The sequence below is a fragment of the Diaphorina citri genome, unplaced genomic scaffold, assembly GCF_000475195.1.
Source record: "Diaphorina citri unplaced genomic scaffold, Diaci psyllid genome assembly version 1.1 scaffold712, whole genome shotgun sequence".
Lineage (NCBI taxonomy): Eukaryota > Metazoa > Arthropoda > Insecta > Hemiptera > Psyllidae > Diaphorina > Diaphorina citri.
Genome location: NW_007378145.1, coordinates 99,626 through 122,056, shown reverse-complemented (window position 1 = coordinate 122,056; position 22,431 = coordinate 99,626). Strand labels below are relative to the sequence as shown.

Below are 22,431 nucleotides of genomic sequence, written 5' to 3'. Positions count from 1 at the left end.
GCTAAAGCTCCTCGAAACCAGGCCCCCGGGTCACTGAAAATGAGCAACGTTGCACGTGGTTGGTGTTTGGATGGTTGACCATCTTCATATATCTTGGTAACTTGTAAATGCATAGTAAAATTTTTTATACCTATTTTAATGCTGTTTTCTAGCTGACTATTTCTCTTCAAGGACATTGTTGAAATTTGAATAAAAATCAGGAACGCTTAGGAAGACTTTTCTGAGACTTACCTCTTAGAATATTCATTACCCAGGGGAACACATACATATATTACATATGTAGGTAGTTGAGAGATCCTTTGATACTTACTATGAAATATTAATAGTTTCATAAAATATATATAAGTACATAGTGGCAGATATTATATACCTAATTTTCTAATAACATTAAAAAGCTGATGTTGATAGCTCTTTTTATTTTCAGATTGATATTTCCCGAGAAATTTCAAAGTCTTTTTTGAGGGGAAACTTTTGATGGTCACACAGTTCTGAACGGTTTTAGCATTGCAAAAGGCTTTGTAGCAACGCAACATTCTCTTTGCGTGTTGTACATTCATTTTCTCGGCATTTCAATGTGAACACTGAATAAAAGAGGCAATATTATCTTTTAAATTGTATTTTTTATTTAAAAAAAAGAACACACTCGATTAAACATTAAATGTTTAAAATACAAACGAAAAAAAAAAACTGAGATAAATACAAATGAGTTTCACATTGCATTGTAAGAAGAAAACACTAGCAAAACTTTCAGTAGAATTTTCCTTCTATGTATTAATGGGAATTAATTTATTATTTCTTTTGAAACAAAGACAGTGTTTTTGTCTCAAACAGGGTGTCTTGAATTTATGGAGAACTCTCTTCCTGCTTTAAGCTGGTGATTTAGGTATTAGAATTTTACCTTGTAAGATTCCAAAAATATGTTGGCTGATCTAGCTTGTTTAAACTTATAAAGGAGAAGGAGCTAAAAATTGAGGCCCTACAACCTAGATTTAGGAAAAATGGAAAAATCTTGGTATTGAGATGGAGGATAGAGCCTACTTACCTATATTCAATTGTAATTCGAATCACTAAAGCAATGTACAGTTGTACAGACTAAGATGTTTGTGTTGAAAATCTTCTAATCGTTCTCGAAAATTTTCTAACACTCTGTATGACGAACGTCAGAGAGTTTTCTAAATGTATTAAATATTTTGACATGGTGTTATAATTAATAATTTCGAATTATTTTTGAAACTTGTAAGTATGCAGGAGCGTCGGGTTTAATTCCTTCCCATTTTTGAATGTGAAATATTCGAGATAGGAAAAACAGATCTTGGGGAAATAACAATGAACTCGCTGATAAGTGGCGTGGAAAGTGGAAACGTAGTCGGAAAAAACTTAGAAGTCACTTGGTTCATTCAGTCCACATTTCACCTAAACTCGGCCAGCTTATTTAGCTTGACTGCCTTGTAAGTGCTAGGCCGCGGGTTCGATTACCGCCCGGGGAGGATTTTATCCTGAACAGATAATGTATTATCAGTTTTCGGAACGGCTGGCTTTCTCCTATCCTGTCTTCCTTCTCTCTTCGCTTTCGGGGAGAAAGAGAGAGAGAGAGAGAGAAATGAGATGAAAGAAAAGGAAAAGAGGGGAAAAGAATGACGAAAGAGATTAGGGCAATTTTTTTATTTTTTATTTACTTACTGTAGCAAAGCCCAGGTTGATACTAGTAATAGAAAAATACATAATACAATTGGAAGAAAAACTGAGGAAAATACTGGAAGACAATAAGAAAGGCCTAGAGAAAAAGGAGAAGAACAGATGGAGGAAGATTTAGAGGAAGGGGAAGGGAAAAGAAAAAGACAATTGAATTGATATTTTCAATTTTCATTGTAAATAGTAAATCTACCTACATTAAAGCTACCTATACAACAACCTTTCTTAGAGCGACCATAGGATGAAACTGCCTGTACAAAAAAAAAAAAAGTAATCTTATATTAAAAGGCACTCCAGGTTAATCTGAGACAATATTTATGGTTCCCGCTAAAAATAGCAGGTTAGAAAAAATGGAATAGCTACATATTTTTGGAGAAAAAAACTGACCCTCCCGAACTCTGGTCATAATACCCTGATAAAATATCGGGAAACCCTCAATACATAATTACATATATTTCCTTTTTTACTTTGCTTATATAGAAAGGAAAGTAATGTAATCGGGTCAAAATTTCGATGGTCAGTTTTTAGTGCCAAAACACGTTTTGAGGTCCCTAGAGCCTATATACAAAGTTTCAGCCATTGGTCCGTGTGTGTGTCTGTCTGTCTGTCCGTCTGTAAACAAAAAAAAAAAAAAAAAACATTAAACACCTAAACACCATTTCGGCGCCGCGTCGCCACTACTTGAGCCATTACTTATGTGAGAGGTATAATGTGTAGTGATGGGCTTATAAATTATACTACCATCATCCCTCGTCCTTGGTATAGTCTTTGTGTTGGGTAGAAAAAGCTTGTTTGAGGCTTTTGCACGTTCAAGGGAAACTCTTTTACATCCTGTTTGTATACTTGGAACAGCACACTTTCTCTGGAAGAGTACCTACTATTTTCTCCTTCTTCTGCTGCTGATTCTTCTTTTTCTTCTTCTTTCTTTTCTCTTCTTCTTCTTCTACTTATCATTGCCGTTTGTTTATTTACAAATAAAATTTGTATCCAGCTCACTAAAACGATGAAATCTGTGATAGATGTGTCAAAATGTCCGAGGCATCATAATTAAATTTGATAGAACTGTGAGAAGCCTCTTCAAAGCTTAGGTAACTAAAGGTAGAAATACACTATCCTCACGTCACGGGAGCTCATGAGGAGTCAGACAGGATGTGGATCAAAGTTCTCCCATAATATATTAGGTGATTTCGTTCAGTGAGGGCAGTGTGTTTCTAAGAGTCTAGCCTCCAGACTAGACAGAAATATAGGAACATTTATGTAAAAAATCTGGTGTGAACATCACACGACTTTCCTTATCCTATTAAATTATGCTAAGCTAGGTATCTTAGATATGATTTTGGTGGCTTCTCTTCCTCAAAACGTGTTTCGGCACTAAAAACTGACCATCGAAAATTTGACCGGATTACAATACTTTCCTTCCTATAGGATAAGGAAAGTAATAAAAACCACAAACGATTCATTGGAATTTCCTACTATTAATGCATATTTTGACCCCCATATTCATTTGAGCCCTATGTTATTTGACTTCACATTGTTTTTGCATGCCTCTAAATTTTGGGGTTAAAAATGTGCGCAAATAGTAAATTTTGGGATCGAGAATGCTCGTAGAGGTACCTACTGTAGGCTAGGAATTCTTCTAAAAGATAGATTATTTACTACCATTTTGTTTTACCTTCTGAAAAATTTTGTATTTATTTCGGTATCAGTCAAGTATGAAATTTCAAACCAGAGCATAATTTGAATTCCAAAAATAAAGTGGGTATGAAATTTCAGTGGGCCTAACACTCCCATGTGTCTCTTGTTGTACCTACCCATACAACATGTAGTCTGACACACAAGTATAACCTATATTTTATTAAAGTTACCTATTTTAAGCATAGTTTACTTTGAATTTCATAGTCTGATACACTTTACAAAGGGGTTTGAAGTAAGCCACATGTTCGCAATGTAAATTTATGATCAAAAATATTACTTTTACTGGATTTTGTTTTTCATTTATTTTCATTTTTAACTTACCTTCAGCTCTAACTCTTAGATTAGTTTTCTTATAAATCCTGAACATGCTTTTTTCTCTTCCCTGTTGTTATATTTATTATACTAACTTGTAGTTCTTCTCAGCACTCTTTGTCATTCTCAAGAATTTTAGATGAACATTATTCTCTCATACCTACTGTTAGAGCTTTCTTCTTCTTCCTATCTTAAACGCTATGGTAAGATGTAAAGAGCAGAACCACGCAAAGCGAATGACATAAGAACCTTCATTCACGATTTGTCATTCAACCATGCCCCAGGTGAAAAGATTAGATCCGCATCCTTGTCACATTTGACAACTGCATACCAAATTTCAAGTCTCTAGCTCTTACCGTTCTCGAGATATTTTGTTTACAGACAGACACACACACGGACCAATGGCTGAAACTTTAGATTTAGGCTCTAGGGACCTCAAAACGTGTTTTGGCACTAAAAACTGACCATCGAAAATTTGACCCGATTACATTACTTTCCTTCCTATAGGATGAGGAAAATAAAAAGTTAAATGATATCAGCTGACATTGAAGATAAAACAACAATATCTAATAACTTGAAGAATCGAAGGAATTTACAAAAGTTTCCAGTGTGTTACCTATAGAGTTATAGATTGGTAATAAAATCATAATTATGTACCCTACTTAATATTCTGTAGACGATGTTTCAAGACGAGTGTCAACAGTTTTTACTGGTATACTTTGAACTTTAAGCAATTTCACATTCGCAGTGCATTCTTTACCCAATGCCAAAGTTAATCTCGGGATGAAGTTTAGATAAGTCCTAGAATTTATACGGAGCGTGTTTGTGACACGTTCAAAGTTTTCAAGGTCTTCTTAGTTTGTTGGTAAAGAATTTCCATTGATTTCTGTTTATTTATTTCATTGTCATCAATAATGACAAAAATAGAGGTGTACCAGTTCCTTTTTCTTGTCAAACGATTGCAGTTTGCGTTCTTTTTTCTTACGAAAGTTGTCTTTACTGGCATTTTTCTTTTCTGTACCTAGTTCCTGATATATTTTTTTTTTCTATACGTTTGTTTTTGACTTTCCTGTTATTGAAATGACAACGGAGTTTTCTAGGATTTTTCCGCTTTTTTTTTTCGGTGTCTAGAATTTTTTTTTCTGTGCTCATTCTTTTTCGTTCTTCCATTCCGTATTATTAGTTTTGCAAATATTCTTTCATTTTCCCTTCCTCTAAATATATCCAGTTTACTTCATATTTCCATTCTAAGCCACACACAATTTTCTTTTCTTTCCAGAATATGCACTAAATTTTTATGTAAAGTGACTTTCGTAAGCTCGAAATATTTTTGACGTCAACATTAAAGGTCAACAACATTTTTGCTCCAAATCAATCCCAAGGGTTTTTTTTTTTTTTTTTTGAAATCTCATTGTGGGTAGAGGTTCACAATTTGCAGACTGTGCATAAAATGATGATGTTTGCCCATGCAGTGTCCTTGCCTCTGATATCTAGGTTTCCTTTCGGACCTCAGAAATTTCAAAGGTTTTCTGATCACAGAAATTTCCAAGGTTTTCTAACCTCAGAACTTTCCAGGGTTTTTTAACCTCAGAAATTTCCAAGGTTTTCTAACTTAAGAAATCTCCGGGGTTTTCTTACCTCAGAAATCTTTTTCCTAACACACAAGCCGCCATGGCTAACTTCTGGATGTCTCTGGGAGTAGAAAGTTGAAGAGTCATGTTGATTTTGTGATCAACACTTCAAAAGTACAAACTTTATATCTTGAACTTTTCCTTTTGCCTTACGTTGAAGAGTCATGTTGATTTTGTGATCAACACTTCAAAAGTACAAACTTTATATCTTGAACTTTTCCTTTTGCCTTACTTTTTTTTTTCCTTTCTTCCTAATTAATTTCCATTCACTTCACTTCTTTTCTTTCTCTATACGTGCCCTTGGATTCTCCCTGTTTTTCTCTCCTTAGTTTATTCTTTCTTTGTTTTTCTGCTCTTTGGCATTGTGTACTGAATATAGCAGGTATCTTTTCTTCTAACACGAGCCAATATCTAATTGGTGTGCTTTTGCAGTGTAGTTTTGGTCGTGATTTCTATTCTTTTCTTTCATTCTTTGCCATGGAAGTATGAATCTTTCAGCTAGTTTTAGAATGAACACGTAGATAAATTTTTGTATGTTATGGGTACGATTTTCATAGCTACATTTGGGTAAAATTTATTGATAGAGTAGAAAAAAGTTTATTCCTACCATAACCCATAACGTTTTTTCAAAGAATTTTCATTATTTTCTATGAACGCCGTTAAACTAGTGTGTATGCAATGTGCGAAAGACATTGTAAATTTAATGGTAAAATAATGAAAAATAATACAATAAAACAAATTACAAAAATATTAAAAAAAAAAATTTTTTTTTTTTTTTTTTTTTTTTTTTTTTTTTTTATTGCTCAACTAAACAAGGACAATGAGTTTGCAATAAAAATATTTTCTAATATAAAAACCCATCTCTTCTCACCAACCTGCCTGCTTTCTATCCAGATAATAAACGAGGCTTTCAAAAAGTTCACCAAGTCTCTACTCCAGTTTTATATGAGTATAATAAGTATTTCTTGTATAGGGTATATTGTGTATTTCATTTCATACATAAACTAAGTACTAAGACTAACGGGTGTGAGATCATTAAATTCCATGTAAAAGGATATATCTGAATATAAGTGATGGTATTACATTACTATTTTTTTATATACCTATTATCAAAGTTTTATACTTGATTTGAGTATTAAATTGCTCAGCAAAGTTTTTCCAAAACTTAGCTAAGAAAACAAGTCCTCCAGAAAATGTTCATGCATTTTAATTAAAACATTTCCTGTTCCAGGGCACTAATGGGTTAGAACGTTCTCGCTTCGAAAGGGTTTCAATGAAATTTCATAAAACTAGACTGTGAAATCATCAATTAGATATGTCTAAAGGTCCTACAGGTTTATAATACCGACATAAAACGTCCATACTTAACACTAAACGAAATTATGCAAAACTTTATACTCAACACGAAACGGTATTTTTTTTTTTTTGATATAAACAAAGTAATTCATTTCTGTACAATTTAACTTTATCGCTATCATGAATGGGATGACAGTCGCTTTTAGAAATAATTAGGATGCCTTTTTATTATTTGATATTTTCATTATTAATGTTTAAAATGTCAGTCGTCTGGCGAGGTATATTGTTCTGTTGACAGAGTCATCAACTTATACGACGGATTTTTTTCATAACATTCAAAAACAATTTTAATTTTACGTGTCAGTTTTGGGTGTTAGATCCTAATTTTTTAGGCCTTTGTTCATATTTACTTTTTTTTTTCTGGAAAAAAGTGGCGTGTAGGTACTGAAGCTCTGAGCAAAAGTTAGTTACCTACATTAATCATTAGATTCATTTCTACAAAATGAATTCGTAATCTGAGGACAATCTGATATTTATTCATAAGCAATGAGTTCATCTTCAGTTTCCTAAACAGCAGCTTTATCTTTGTCAAGAGCTTTTACCCAAAATTAAAAGGAGAGAAAATGAATAACAGGCCTTTAACAGCTTTAGACTCAAATTGATAACACTTGGATATCCCCGAATTTTTTTTTTTTTTCAGAAATAATGTGAGAAAAGTCTAGTGAAGCTTTTTTTTATACCTAGAGGGATTTTACACTTTTAGAGGATTTTTCATTTTCAAGATAGACCTAGGTACATTGAAAATCCAGATTTCCCTTGTCGTTTCTTCTTGTTTTGTTTCTTTTAAAGTTAAATTATTTCGTTTCGATTTTAACGATTTAAAAAAAAAATATTACTTTTACTGGATTTTGTTTTTCATTTATTTTCATTTTTAACTTACCTTCAGCTCTAACTCTTAGATTAGAAAAAAAAAACACTTAGGTAGTTTGCGTTGAATTTAGATTTCAATTTTGTTTTATAAATCTACCTACCTAATAAAAGGTAATGTTTTCATAGCCAAAGAACAAATTGAAATGTAAACAAAATTTTGATGGTAAAGAAATTTGAACTTAAGCAGTTCTTTTGAAGTGAAAAACAAGTTATAAATTAAATATTATAGAAGAGAGTAAGTTTTAGCCATGGCTGATGGAGAAGAAGAAGATGATGCATTCATTAATTGCACATTCAAAGTGTTTGAACAAGACTACATGCTGCGGAACATAACATACTTATGGCCAATCAATTCCACTATTATGTGGACTTTTATGAATGAAGTGATTTTCAATGCAAAAGATAGCTCACTATCCTTGTACCATAAGAATAATATTACACTCTTGCTGAGAGCTTGTTTAAATATTGAAAGTGCTCCGTATGTGTTGCCCTGGTGGCAGAAGCTGGCTTGGAGTGTTGTCTTCTCATTGATGTTGATTGTGGCTATTGGAGGAAACATTATCGTCATTTGGATCGTTTTGGGTAAGTATCTCAGATTTTGTTCTCATCTTATTAATCCCAATTTTGAGCTAGAAGACAGAATCAGTTTTCCAAGGTTAAAATTTACGAAAATGGAATGGTAATAATATGATTTGGTATAAAACACAGGCCTTTTACCACAAAACAAGAAAGAAAATGGTATGATTTCGTATCCCATCCCTAGAAAAATGGGAAAAATCTGCTGAAACAAACTTTACCTGACCATTTTCAGACACAACTTTCACTTCTATGTTTGAAAAAGAAACTTGAGCTTTAAAGTCTGCTATTTTACATTTATGAATTATTGAAAAGTTCGTTTTAAGGTCGGCTAGCAAGTAAGATCAGAGTGGGAAGATTTCACCGCCAAGGACTTTTTTTTTCGTCCTTGAAGGTAAAATTTTGTCTGTAGGTACTTTAATATAATTATTATACCTAGCCCCACGCACAACAAACTTTTTCATAATTCATATGAATGTTAAACAGAAGCTCTGGAAACTCAATCTCTCTTTTTGAAATGAAACTTCCTAAACCCACTCAGAAGAAAAAATATCTTCAAAGTATTCACACGCAAAATCAGCTTTAAAGCTCAAAAACTTCAGTTTTTTTTTGCAATAGCTTAAGCTGATTATATTTTTATCGCATAAACCTCACCCTAACTATAATATACTCTTAAGCGGCCCCTAGACGTGCAATATTATTGCGCAATATTCTGGTTTGTGCAATAAAATTGGTCGAAATTGAGCGTCTGAGGGCGAGATTGAAAGGTTGTGTAATATATTGCGTGATTTTCAAAAAGTTGAAAATATGGAATCCTGGTGGGCACTGTTTGCACAATCTGGTTGAACGTCTGAGTGTGACATTGCGCAATATATTGCACAAACGTCAATCTTGCCCTCACACGGTACAACTCTTTGCACAAACGAAAAAATTGTGCAATAATATTGAGCGTCTAGGGTCTAGGGGCTACCATCAATATATTGTGCAACCCGGTTCGCGCAATAATATTGCACGTCTAGGGGCCACTTTAGAGTAGAGCCTATAAACTTATACGACTTTTCTCCTCTCGTCCTTTTTTCCTCTCACTCCCTGATAGTTGAGTTTTAATCTTAAATTTACTATGTGCTTTCATTCAAGCTGGCATTTATAGTAAACTTGTTCTTATAATATAAGATTGTCCTTTGTTTTAACTTAGTTCATTAGTCAGCACAAAATTCGACCTTGAAAATATCCCTCAGAAAAACAAACTTTTGAAAACTTACAACAAGGATTAAAATTTTCATGAGAGGGAAACTGGCTATTCAAGAATTCCACATGAATTCGTTCGTTTAGGATGAATAGTCCAACGGATTAGTTCTTTGAGACGAGACTCGTCTTTGAAGTCACTTGTCTATGAAAGCCTTATTGTAGAACTGGGGCTTATACCTAACCTGAATACATTTTCTTACCACTATCTATTTTGCTTCTACATCTAAATTCCTACTTCTTATTCTCTCTACTTCATTTCTCGGTCTGCTTTTTTTCTTATAAATCCTGAACATGCTTTTTTCTCTTCCCTGTTGTTATATTTATTATACTAACTTGTAGTTCTTCTCAGCACTCTTTGTCATTCTCAAGAATTTTAGATGAACATTATTCTCTCATACCTACTGTTAGAGCTTTCTTCTTCTTCCTATCTTAAACGCTATGGTAAGATGTAAAGAGCAGAACCACGCAAAGCGAATGACATAAGAACCTTCATTCACGATTTGTCATTCAACCATGCCCCAGGTGAAAAGATTAGATCGTTAAGATCGAAAAAAAAAAAAAAAAAACAGTGAAAATAATGTAATGCCATTCCTTAATAATAGTAATTCCATCACTGAGTTCCCGTTTCCATCCCTACGGTATACGATGGAATTCCGAGCATTTGACTCTATCCTGACCACATGAAGGGATAACAAATAATGGAAAATTTCACGGACCTAATCGCGAATAACACGAAACACAATGTAATACAAGGTATAAACAATAACCCACTACCAGGTACGTGCATATGGTGGGAATTAAATACAGGATTCAACGTTACACCACGAGAACCATGTGATAAAATACGTTCGACTAAGATTTTGTGTCAAAATCCTCCATGCTCTGTTTGGAAAATTAGAACGAGGTTGAAGGGTTAGGGTCGGGGTTGGGGGTGATCAATTTAGACGTCCAGGGATTGGCTGGATTTTCGGCGATTAGGAAAAAGGAAAATGAAATCAATGTGAAAAGAACCAAACTCGTAAAGTTTTGTCAACACAAGATATATTGTTACGTGTCCCGTTAGGAGATTTGGTGAGATAAGTGCTTAATCCAGTAGAATTAAATCATCAATCTACTTCTACCTCATGTACACCTCCCTTTTCTCTCTATTCTTTATTAATTGTCAATAGAATGAAATAAAATAAGATTTTCCCCGATAGCATAGTGAAAGAAGTAATTGCTTAAGTACTTGTTAAATTTCTATTGTTAAGGTCATACCTTTTGTTGGTCTGGGCTTCCCGAATCGTGTTGTAGGTATCAGAACAACAGACTTTAACGGTTGTTCTTGACGTCAATTTAGATTAATAATTATTTGCGAGCAATATTCTAGGGACACTTTTTTTTCTTCCTAATCTTTTTTATAGATATTTTTTTCTTTTTATTTGGGTTAATTTTTACCTTGGAAAAAAATCTAGTGCTGAAAACATCAATAATTCTTCCCTTTATAATCTTTAATTTGAAATCTGTATTCCAGAGCTTTTATACTCTGGGGTTTTAGCTATTCTTTCTTCTAATCTGATAGAACTATTTTCTTTCAGAATAATTAAAATATAAATATCTTACGAAGAAAGAAAAGTCGGAAAGTACCTCCATTTTAATTAGATTACCAAGGTATTAAAAAATATTATCTTTATACTAAACCTTATTAGGTTTTTACCTTCTAATATGCACCTTATAAATTGATCAGCGAGAAGGCGAAAACTTTACTATCTAGGAATTTTACCAGATTTCTTCTGTAGGTGTGATTTTCACTTGCTCTCGTAGCAAATTAAAGAAAATAAAAGGTCCGATTTTTTTTTCTCTGTGCGAGGAGTGGTAAGATGTGAGAAGTTTTTCGTGGAATAGGTCTCTGGACCTTGACTTCAATATTTTCCGGGAATACCGATATTCGTACGTCATATCCTTTTTAATATGTATAAGTATTAATGTTAAAATATAAAAAATAAGTAATATATAAAGATATCTAACAATACCAGAGTTCGTTTACTCGGAGTGGTATTCAAACTTTGAGTATCATTGTGGACTCATGGGACTCAAAGTTTTATAGCACGGAAAGTTTACTGTGGAAATGTTACAACACTTTTTTTTGTGTTCTGATTTTCCAGTTGTATATTAGAATCGCAGGGTTTTTATTTTCCCTCTAGTTTTTCTCAATTTGTAGGGTAAAAAAAAATGATGTTTTGTTGTTTATGCATTAATGGAATATGAAGAATGAAGACGGAGCGGCGCGTCGTAGTTAAGTATGATTTACTAAGGAGGACACATTTTCTACAAAATAATAAGAAAAATGCTTGGAAAATTAAGAAAAATTCTCAGAATAAACCAATGTAGGGGTACAAAAAGTAAGTACAATACGAGAAATTTGTACAATGGGTTCGGTTCGACTACATATTATATTAAAAACACGTGTCCCATAAAAATACTTTTCCAAAAATTTTTGTAAACAAATAACTTTTCCCCGAGCTTTATTTTTACTTTTTCCTCTTACAAACATGTTTCATTTTTGTGTGCAAAACGAAAGTTTTACTAACTACTCTTTGGAGTCCGTGAAATTCTTTTTTGTTCGAGAAAGGTTAGGAATAATTGATTATTATATTTACCACCATTTATCTTTGGAGAAAGCGGGATGTTGATTAAATGATGCATGAAATTAAAGAGAAAAGTGAACAGTTTTGCTAAATGGGGGCACCTTGAAAAGGTGACAGCGCAAATAATTGAGGTTGGACATTACCTATTTATAACGAATGAATTTATAGGTACGTTTGTTTTGTAGGGCTACATAATATAAAGAAAAGAAAGTGAAACTCCAAGTACAGAACCAAGAATGATTTACACAAAGAATACATAAAATTAGTCTTAATTAAAGTTATTTAATTTCCAAGTCTACAGTCGCATGTTAACAGTCAGACCCAGGGGGCCTAAAAGGAAATTCCCTGATTGATGGAACACATTCCACATCTCACCAAACAAAGCATTCCAAATTCAAAATATTTTCACAGTCAAGAAAAATAGAAAAAGTAAAAATTCACTCTGTCAGCCATTATGTCTGCCTTTTTTTCAGCTCAGCTCAACTATAAATTTCCGGAATTTTCATGTTTGACATTAAAAAAGCCATTGTCTTTTTAAAAAAAAAAAATTCAACGTTCAAGTGTTATATTTCAAAATATTCTATTTCTATTTTTATATTTTAGAATAAATGAATATAAGGTAGTCATACGCAATTTACGTAACAAAGCACCATTTATATCTCTGTTCGTAACATACCTACCTAACAAAATATTGACACAATAAAAGTTCAGACGAGGAAACACAGTATGAACTTAAATGCTCCCTTTAGATTTTATCGAGGATTATAAAACAATTTCAATAATTTGATTCCGCCCTATATTTATCTCTCTCCATTTTCAATTGAAGAATCGAGTTTAAAGATGTGATGAGTGATGAGACACAAAGAAAGTATTCAACATTATAAATACAAGGTAAAAAGTGTTGTTATTGCGGTCGAAAACAAAAATAAGACCATTTTGAAGGGAAAATTGTAGTTTTAAAACGCTAAGAATCTAATACTCCCAGAACCCAACAAATAAACAGTTATTTTAAATAGTTTTACCTACGTATTACTTTCTATTTTTTAAATAGGAATTTGGACGATTACTTATTTAGTACTTTTAAAATGGATTTTTCTTACCTATTATTTGTAATGTATGCCAATATGAAAATTAATATCGTTATGCACTCGGTCTACGTATTTGTGTGCCAGTTTGATTACAAAGCATTTTTGTATTCATCAATGTGATCAGACAATTATAACACGTCCCTCTCTATTTAAAACATTACTGTTATTCTGACAGCTGTCAGATTTTATCTATGAAGAAGACTTGTGCAATATGCAAATAACACAGACCATCATATATTATGCATATCAAATTTAATTAGGTTGTATTGAAACTAAAAATTAAAGTCATGTAATGATGTTAACTGAAGTACCATGAACAGCATTAGCTTTTGTGCAACATTATCTACATTTGCAAATATATTGATTTGCAAATTTTCACCTCCTCTCATCACATTTTACAGAACTATTTATATTAAACTTTACATTGTCTCCTCTACACTTCCTTCCTCTTCCCAGATGTTCTTTGTTTCTACACACCACACTCTGTAAAAGGGACTTCACATAACATCTGTGTCAGAAAACACATAAATTTTCCATTTTAAGGTCCACAAAGATGTTTGAACATTTCGAAGTTATATTTTAGCTTTTATGAAAGTCTGGATTAGGATAGGTTCGGGGTGGAATGCCCGCAGTGAATAATTACGTGTTTCTCGACCATTTTTTCCACCTTTGCAAAAGTGATTGTTTGTGAAACCCTTACTATCCAAATTTGTTTGATTAATATAATTAGATTTAAAGAGTTCCAAATGATTTGAAATGATATTTTTCAAAGATTTATTGTACTATCGTGGCAGGGCTTTCCTGAAGGAGCTATTCTCAGTTTTATTTCAGGCCATTACAACCAAAAAACAACAACTTTGGTTTTCTATTTATGTTAAAATTCATTAGAAAAACGAAAAGGAACAAGCTTGGTACTTTATTTTTCTAACAAAATGTATGAAACATGTGTTAGCAAAATGTCAACGTATTTAACGGAGAAAAAGTACCATATGGGCCATATTTTAAATGTGCCGTAAAAAACTAAGCTCAAGATATCAACAGTTGTTCCTTTTTTCTTCCCTTACCGGCAGGGTATTTGTGTTTCTTTCTTGGGGACTTAGAAAAAGGTTTAGGTATTTTACCAGTCATGAAAACTGCTGGTAAAACTTGGAAAATACGGTCTTGTGTACACTGCACAGAGATCTTTATTTGCGAATAAAAAAATTGTGAATGTTATTAGAAAAACGAGTAAAACTACAAATCGGTTTGCAGTTGAGAGGTACCTTTATCGATTTTTATCAACCCAAAAAGATAGTTCTTCGAAGTTTCTCGGCTCTTGATTGTTATAAAAGATGAAAAGTTCTAGCAATTTTTCCCTTCATCTCCCTCTCTATTTTATTTGAATCTTATTCAGCGTGATGTGGTTATTTTCCACACTTAAGTCTTATTTATACTAAACACAATGAAAATCAATTGTCAATAACAAATTAATTTTTTAGCCCTTCAATATTTAGATTATTGTGTTCTGTTGATTGATGCGTGTTTATATCGGTTAGGGTTGAACTTTTTATGTCCACAGATACAATTGATAAAGAATGTTTTTGTTATGTTAAGTTGTTTAACAATTAATTAACCAAAACATCAAATAATATAAGTGGAAGAAGATTTAGATAAAGATATAGTAGTTGAATTTGGTTTCTATATTTTATAGCTTTATACCCTAATTTTCCATATTAAAATTTTAAAATGAGTAATCACTTCAACTTTCCATTAGTGTTAGAAACATAAATGGGCTTGTCGTACGCATTAATAATGATATACACAGACAAAATAATGATATAAATTTATAAATTATACACATGAAAAAGAAAACATCGGACAGAAAACGAAGCATTAATCATTTTCAAATTGAATAAAACTTACGCCGTCAAAAATGTCAACAATAAATTACAAATACATCTAGTACAATGAAAACAATGGAAGCACAGAGTGGGTACTTTGGTCAGAATGAAAAAGTAATACTAAGAGTAATATATCGAAAAGTCCAAACTGTGTATAATGTCCATCAGCGAAAATGTGAAAGTGAAACATTATGGTTATTAAAATCATCAGAATAAGACATGAAAACATAAGTAGGTACATATTCCAAGTAGAAAGCTGAAAGAGTGAAAAGATTTAATTTAGGTACTTAGTTTAGATTAATTTACAACATAGGTGATTTGCAAACAATTTTATTGAAGGCCAAAATATGAAGTAAGTCGAAAGCCAAGGATTTCAGAAGGAGAAACAAAAACTGCTGTCGTATCAAAAATATTGAAAGTGGAACAAAAAAGATGAAAAAATGTCTTAGCCATTTGAAGCTCCACAAGATTCCTTGAAGCAATTTATTTGAGAAAAGAAAAAGACGTGTACTACTCGAGATGATAGAAGGGAAAGAAAGTAATTTTTATACTGTCTGAAGGTTAAGGTTACATGAAAAGAAAAAAAAAAAAATATCAATTTTATTTAATTAGGTGCACAGTAAGAGGTACTTGCCAGATCATTCTTATGTTGTACCTTCTTTAATCTGAAAAAACAAAAGCGGTTTTCATTTCATTTTTCAAAATTTCATGAATACATTTAATATTTTCCAGTGGATACATGAAGATTGAAAAGGACGAACAAGGAACGTATTAATTTCAAAGTGATTACTTCAAAGAGTGTGCAAACACCAAAGCAAAATGAAGACTACCACGTACCTATTTGATTATTGGGGAGAAAATGGGTTTCCCTCTTATGCAAACAGAACGAATGGAAATCTTTTAATATGTAAATACAGAACCCGTTTGTATGCATAACACATTGTCAATTCAATCGAGTTTCTATTTTGACAAAGACATGGTTCTGTTCATATGCACGAAGTCTAGTTTGTAACTATGGCTATTATTAATTCAATCCGACGATGATTTCAAATAAGAGGAAATCTTGAGAGCTTTAGAATTAGAGGAAGTGTTGGGAGAGAAATTTGATTACGTGATGACACAGGAAATTTGAAAACCATTAGAATGAAGGGGCGGCAAGTACTTGAAAATGTTGGTCATTAATATTGTGTTCACGACTTTTCGGCTCTTAAAGTTTAAAATTAAACTTTCTAGGTAGTAGTTCTAAATTTCCAATTTCCACTTCCACTGTATTATGATGACTTATATATTGCTTTTGATTATTATTATTTTGTAAACCAATTAACTTAAAACGTAGTAAACTGTACGTAGATACTTACAAAATTAAATCCTGTGAAAATAATACTTCAAAAAACATATTACAAGGAAAATTAGTCCCCGCTTGAAAATCTTATGAGCCAGATTTCCGAGACAAGAAAGTTCTCAACTTGTGAAAAGTCAGCGTAAAACTTTCCGGCCAAAAAGTTTCTATGTAAAGTCTTCACTACTTCATTTTCATAGTGTAACACATTCCAGATAGGAATAATGTACGAGTAACAGTTATGACCATCGAAATAGATACTCTGAAAGGAAAGCTTGTCGTTGTCTGCAGAAAATTAATCACTTCCAATTAAAGATAATTTACCGCATGATTGAAAATTGTAAATTCATTTTCCCTAACATATTCAAAGACTTTGTTAATGAATGCTCCCACACTTGAGTATCAGTTTTCTACTAAATTAACTAACCTACATTTTAAAATAATTAGAAGTTGTGCTGTTCTGTCCCCAAGTTCTGTTAAGAAATTTATAAACTTCCTAATTTTAGATATCCTTGTACTTAGTTCTTGGAATTGAAGTCAACATGTTAGGTTAACCAAATGAATAATAAAGGGAAGTTAGTTTAGACTAGGCTTGCCAAACGTCCCGAATGGGCCGGGACAGTCCCGAAATTCAAGGGGTGTCCTGGCGTCCCGTTCCAGTTTTTATGGGGCGTTTTTCCCGAATTTTCGTTTTTGTCCCCTGAAAAAATTCGGGGCACGTTTTTTAACTTTAAAATTAGGTACCTCTATAAATCAGAATTTGTTCTTAACTTGTTTAAATTTGTCATGCTTTCATGAGTTTGCTCTTCCACTTGCTAAACCTTTATAAAACGAGAAAATGTTGTATTAAACCGCCTTAAACGAAAAAATGAGCTGGTCCCTTGGATTCTCGTTTATCCAGGTTTCGACTGTATTTTGTTCATCTGTTTTTTAATAGGTATGTATCTATCACCTATCGTACCTATGTGATTTCGCGATTTGTGTCGGCGCGATTTGGGCGATATTTCGCGCGATTTGCCCGATTATGTTCGCGGATTTCGCGATTATGTCGCGGATTTCGCGATTATTGTTCGGCGGATTTGGCGATTTATGTTCGCGGATTTTCGCGATTATGTTCGCGCGGATTTTCGCGATTTTGTTTTCGCGGATTGGATATGTTCGCGGATTGGCCGATTATGTTCGCGGATTTTGGCGATTATGTTTCGCGGATTTGGCGATGTTCGCGGATTTCGCGATTATGTTTGCGGATTTCGCGATTATGTTCGCGGATTTCGTGATTATGTTCGCGGATTTTGCGATTATGTTCGCGGATTTGGCGATTTTGTTCGCGGATTTCGCGATTTTGTTCGCGGATTTCGCGATTTTGTTCGCGGATTTGGCGATTATGTTCGCGGATTTCGCGATTTTGTTCGCGGATTTGGCGATTATGGTCGCGGATTTCGCGATTTTGTTCGCGGATTCGCGTCCCGAATCGACATTTTGGATATTTGGCAAGCCTAGTTTAGACCCTCTGATTATCTTTTCTCCCTCTCGTTGGTTTATTTACAGGTAACTGTTCTACTTCGACACTTTCTCTCATCTTTAACGGCCCGGCGTTTTCGTTTTGCTCAATTGAATTGAATTGCTTATTTTTATTGCTTCTGAAAAACCAACGATTTGATTCTAAAAACAATTTCCTTGAAGTTAGGTACGAACTCCAGTATACTAACCTACTTCTCATTTTAGTCTTCTTAACTACCCATTTTCTTATGAAAAATAGGTCACCCTACTGTTATTACTTCATTATGACATGGTTAGTAAATTTGCAAAAAATACAATCTTCATAGCGAATTTCGATACCATTAAATTTAAACTTTTTGAAACGTTCAACTGTCCTGAAAATTATTCAGTTGCATCAACCATATAAAGTTAATGATCTAGATTTTATGACCCCAGGTTTGAAATTTAATTTCTCTTATGCTAATATGAGATTACTGCTTTTTTTTACCCACCGGACCTGGCGCTGGCAATTTAACCCCCATATATTGAAATGTTTTCTATACGTATTACATACCTAGGTAAGTACGTATATGAAGCTATTACGAAAAAAAGGTTTGCAATTTTTCGAAAATAAAAAACAAATAGGTACATTTTCCCCCTTTTTCCCCCCCAACAAACCACAATCTTGTTTTTTTCCAAACGCATCTAATTGAGTTTTCCATGCTACGGGCTACATATTTTTTCAATATGTTTTCGAATTTTGTTCGTTCCTGATGAATTTTTATTGAGTGGGTTTAATAATATCGTATCCTGAACTTTAGGCAGTTTAGCGTTGGGCTGGATAAACGGATTAATTAAAATAATTTAGAACAACAACTTCAACAACAAGAAAATTCTTACTATTTTCGCCTTAGATGTTAGATTAGGATAATTAACTGTTCAAGCTTTTTTTTTTTACTTATTCAATATACATAATTATAAAAGATATAAAAATAATACCTACTTTTAAAAGAAAATGATAATAAATTAGCAAATAAAAATCGGACTGTCACGTTTGACCATCCAAACTTCCAAGATGTAGGCGTTTTCTTTTTGAAATGTCCTTATTCATACAACAACACTCATTTCTACGACAAAGTGACAGCTTGAGAGAAGATGAAATGGTTTCAACTTTCAAACGTTTCGATGTGCAGTGAGCTTTAGAGAAAATGAGGCAACTTTTCTCTTTAGTTTCCCCAAGTTTAGCATTTGATACAGGAAAATTAATATTGCCAGTTTTGTTTCAACTGTTTATATAAAAAAAGTTTGTCATTAGAACGTTTAAAAAAATGCAAATTATCAACATGAAACGGCTTACTGAGAGACCAAGATGGGAAAAATAAATAGAGATCCTTTGCACCAAAAGAAATACTTGCCAACTCCCTTTTATCCTACTCAAACTCCCTTTATATCTCTTTACTTTCAGATATCTCTTTACCTTTATATCTCTTTACTTTCAGTTATCTATCTACTTATGGTTCTCTTTCTCTTTGTCTCTTCTTCTTCTTCTTCTTCTCCTCCTTTTTACTTTCCTTATCCTTTAGGAAGGAAAGTAATGTAATTTTGTATGTAGCTGTCAAATGTGATAAGGATGCGACACGGAACTTTTGGTTAAGATCGATGCAACGCTTGGCGGCATTTTGCCGCTTTTTGGCGGTTTTGTTGTAATTTAACAATATGTCGGGAACGGTATGAGCTAGAGACTTGAAATTTGATATGTAGCTGTCAAATGTGATAGGGATGAAACAAAAAAATATAGGTGCTGCGTTTGGCGGTATTTTGATCGCTTTTGGACAGTTTTCGGCCGTTTTTTGGCGGTTTTCAGCTACACCGACTAAATGGTTAGAGATATAGGTAGTAAAAGCTAGGGTGGAAGAACACCCAAATAAGCATAATTTAATAGGATAAGGAAAGTCGTGTGATATTCATAATCATGTATTTTTTCTTCTCTTTACCATCAGACGTCACACACATCAATTTCATGCCGATCTCTCCTCTTTCCTCCTATAGAAAATGGGGGCAAATACATCACACAACTTCCTTTGGATAATACTATACCCCTTTGTTAAGCTTGGGATAATATTTTCACTTGTTTAGTACCACTTTATAATATTGCAGTGAAAGGAAAAAAATCAAGCGTCATCAGAAAGAGCAATGTCTCACTAATCTTCTACTGTAAACTTTTCACCCTTGAACTTGAGGTAGATAATGAGATTATAGATGAAAATAGGTGGATATGACCTATATATCTATGGAGGTTGGAAAAACTTCTGGAATCTTCTATGCCGAAGTGCAAATAAGATTCAGATAGTGGGTTTCCAAGTTCAAGGAATGAAATCTTGTTACTGAACCATACAAGATGGGAGAAAAGAGAAAGAGTGGAGGGAGAGAAGATATATATATATATATAGAGAGAGATAGAGAGGGAGAGAAGAGAGAAGTTAGAAAGAGAGAGTATGAGAGAGAGGAAGGGAGAAAGATAGTGAAGATTTATTTTTAATGAGTGTCACAATGTTCTATTATTGTACACAAAAAGTTTCTTACAATGTGGCATAAGATATTAGATGTAATCCCTCTTTTCTCTCTCTCTCTCTCTCTCTCTCTCTCTCTCTCTCTCTCTCTTTCTCCCTTTTTTCCTCTCTCTCTCTCCCTATCTCTCTTTCTTTTTCTCTAACCCTTTTTTGTTTTCTGAAGTCTTCACCAGAAATAGTAAGTAAAAAATCTCATTTCGCCAATGTTTTACAATACTTTCAGCGGATATATTCTGAACTTGGGGAAAAAAAACTGTTTCCTGTTCTGTCTTTAAGTTTTAGAACCTACCAGACAACTTTTTGTTTTATTTTCCATGTTTCACTTTTTCGAACTAACAATCGTTTTTCCTCCTGTCTTTTCCTCGCCTCCTATTCATATTTATGTCCTCATAATCCTTTATGAGACATTCAAGTCACAGATTTTCCCCAGAACGCGGTAAGTGAGTTTTCTAAAATATCCGAAGACAAATATTAGATCATTTAGGTTCATTTATTTTGATGGGAACACAAATGGATTGGCTGTGAAGATAAAAAGCTAGTTTGTAAACAAATACCTACACAAAAAACCTAAAATTCGATCACGTAGATCTCCAAGTATAAATTCAGTGTTTTTTTTAGGCTGTGGAGGTAGGATTTTGGCGCTAATGGCCAGCATATTGAAAGGAATAACAGGAGGTCAAGTTAATAATCAAGTTGGGAAGAAATTCCATGCCTCAACTGTAATCGAACCAGCTTCCTTCTTTTCACAAAAGATCTAATCAGGTCGCAGTCACATAGGGATCAAATAGCCAATGGCCCTCAAGCTTCGTTGCCTTTGCTAGATGAGGGCTTTCGCTACCAAGGCAGGTATTTTTCCAAGACCCTATACAGAGTTTTCCACGCACAAAGTCTCATCTAGGTTTGAAAGGCATACACATCTTCCCTACCTATACAACAATACAAGAAATCTAATAAATACAAACAGGAATTTAATAAAGCGACTTGGGAATAGCATTTACCATTTGTATAACATGATAACAGGAAAAAATACATACCTACGAACAACGTATAAAAATAACTTTAAGATACGCAGGGAGAAAAATGTCGTACGCCCCTGGGACTTTAAATGATACAAAATATAAAAAATGATTATCTCTGAAACAAACCTTGGCCAACTAAAAAATGTCACGTATCCCCTCTCCTTTCGCCTTGCAAAAAAAGTGTAATTTGAGAAGCACCTGGGTTTTGAGCTTATCTTTTACTACATTAAGAGTATATGTTCACACTGAAAAAATATGATTTAGGCAAACAAACGTGTAATAAAGGATTTCGGATGTGCATGCAAGTTTAACATGGGTACCCTCTAGGTTTAAACTCCAGGTTTTTACTGGAAATTAATGGCATGGAATTTAAGAACAACCTGTTCTCCCCAGGGAGATAGATTTATGTGAAATATTATGCAGCTTGGGAGTAATTTATGACCAGGAAGAGATGTAGGAAATTCTTGGACATTTGAGGAAGGTGTGATTCGGAAATCCCTGGAACCTGGAATAGGCCAGCTTGTTTTACTTTCCTTATCCTATTAGTAGTCTGGAAAAGTAGGTAATTATTCCGGTCCAAATTTTCCATTTGCGGCCGATTTTTATTTTTTTACCACACTGCTTTTTAGTCCGTCCTTCCTTTATTAAATTACAATAGTAATAATAAAAGGTATAGGGACGGACTATTGTATTCGCTTCGGTGTCGTCTGTGTGTCTGTCTGTCTGTTCCCATAGAAAGAATTACCCAAACCTGGTCAACCTATATAATCAAATTAAAGGTCTTTTTACCAGGAACACGAAAGTGGTGGTGCAAATTTTGTCCAGAAAACCAAAAGGCCAAAACACCAAAAAAACTGGTTTTTGGGGGATTTTTTTCACATTTTCTCACACAAATGAGTTCTGATCTTGAAATTTGTCACGACGACCTATGAACTCAAAGCGAGAAAGTTTTAGATAACACTTCAGTCGATAATTTAAGACCGGTTTTAGCGTCAACTATGTTAAGCTATGCCGAGCAAGGCCAATAAATTGATCGGTGACTTAAAGGA

General features: G+C 33.4%; 1 protein-coding gene across 1 annotated transcript in view; it reads left to right on the top strand.

The window, feature by feature from the left end:
- Nucleotides 1-7,603: 7,603 nt before the first annotated feature.
- Nucleotides 7,604-22,431, top strand: part of LOC103511406 (tachykinin-like peptides receptor 86C) — a 78,429-nt gene continuing 63,601 nt past the window's right edge. Inside the window, exon 1 of the mRNA XM_008476131.2 lies at nucleotides 7,604-8,138. Coding sequence (XP_008474353.1) covers nucleotides 7,805-8,138 — 334 coding nt within the window. The 5' untranslated portion in view covers nucleotides 7,604-7,804. The remainder of the gene's footprint in view (nucleotides 8,139-22,431) is intronic.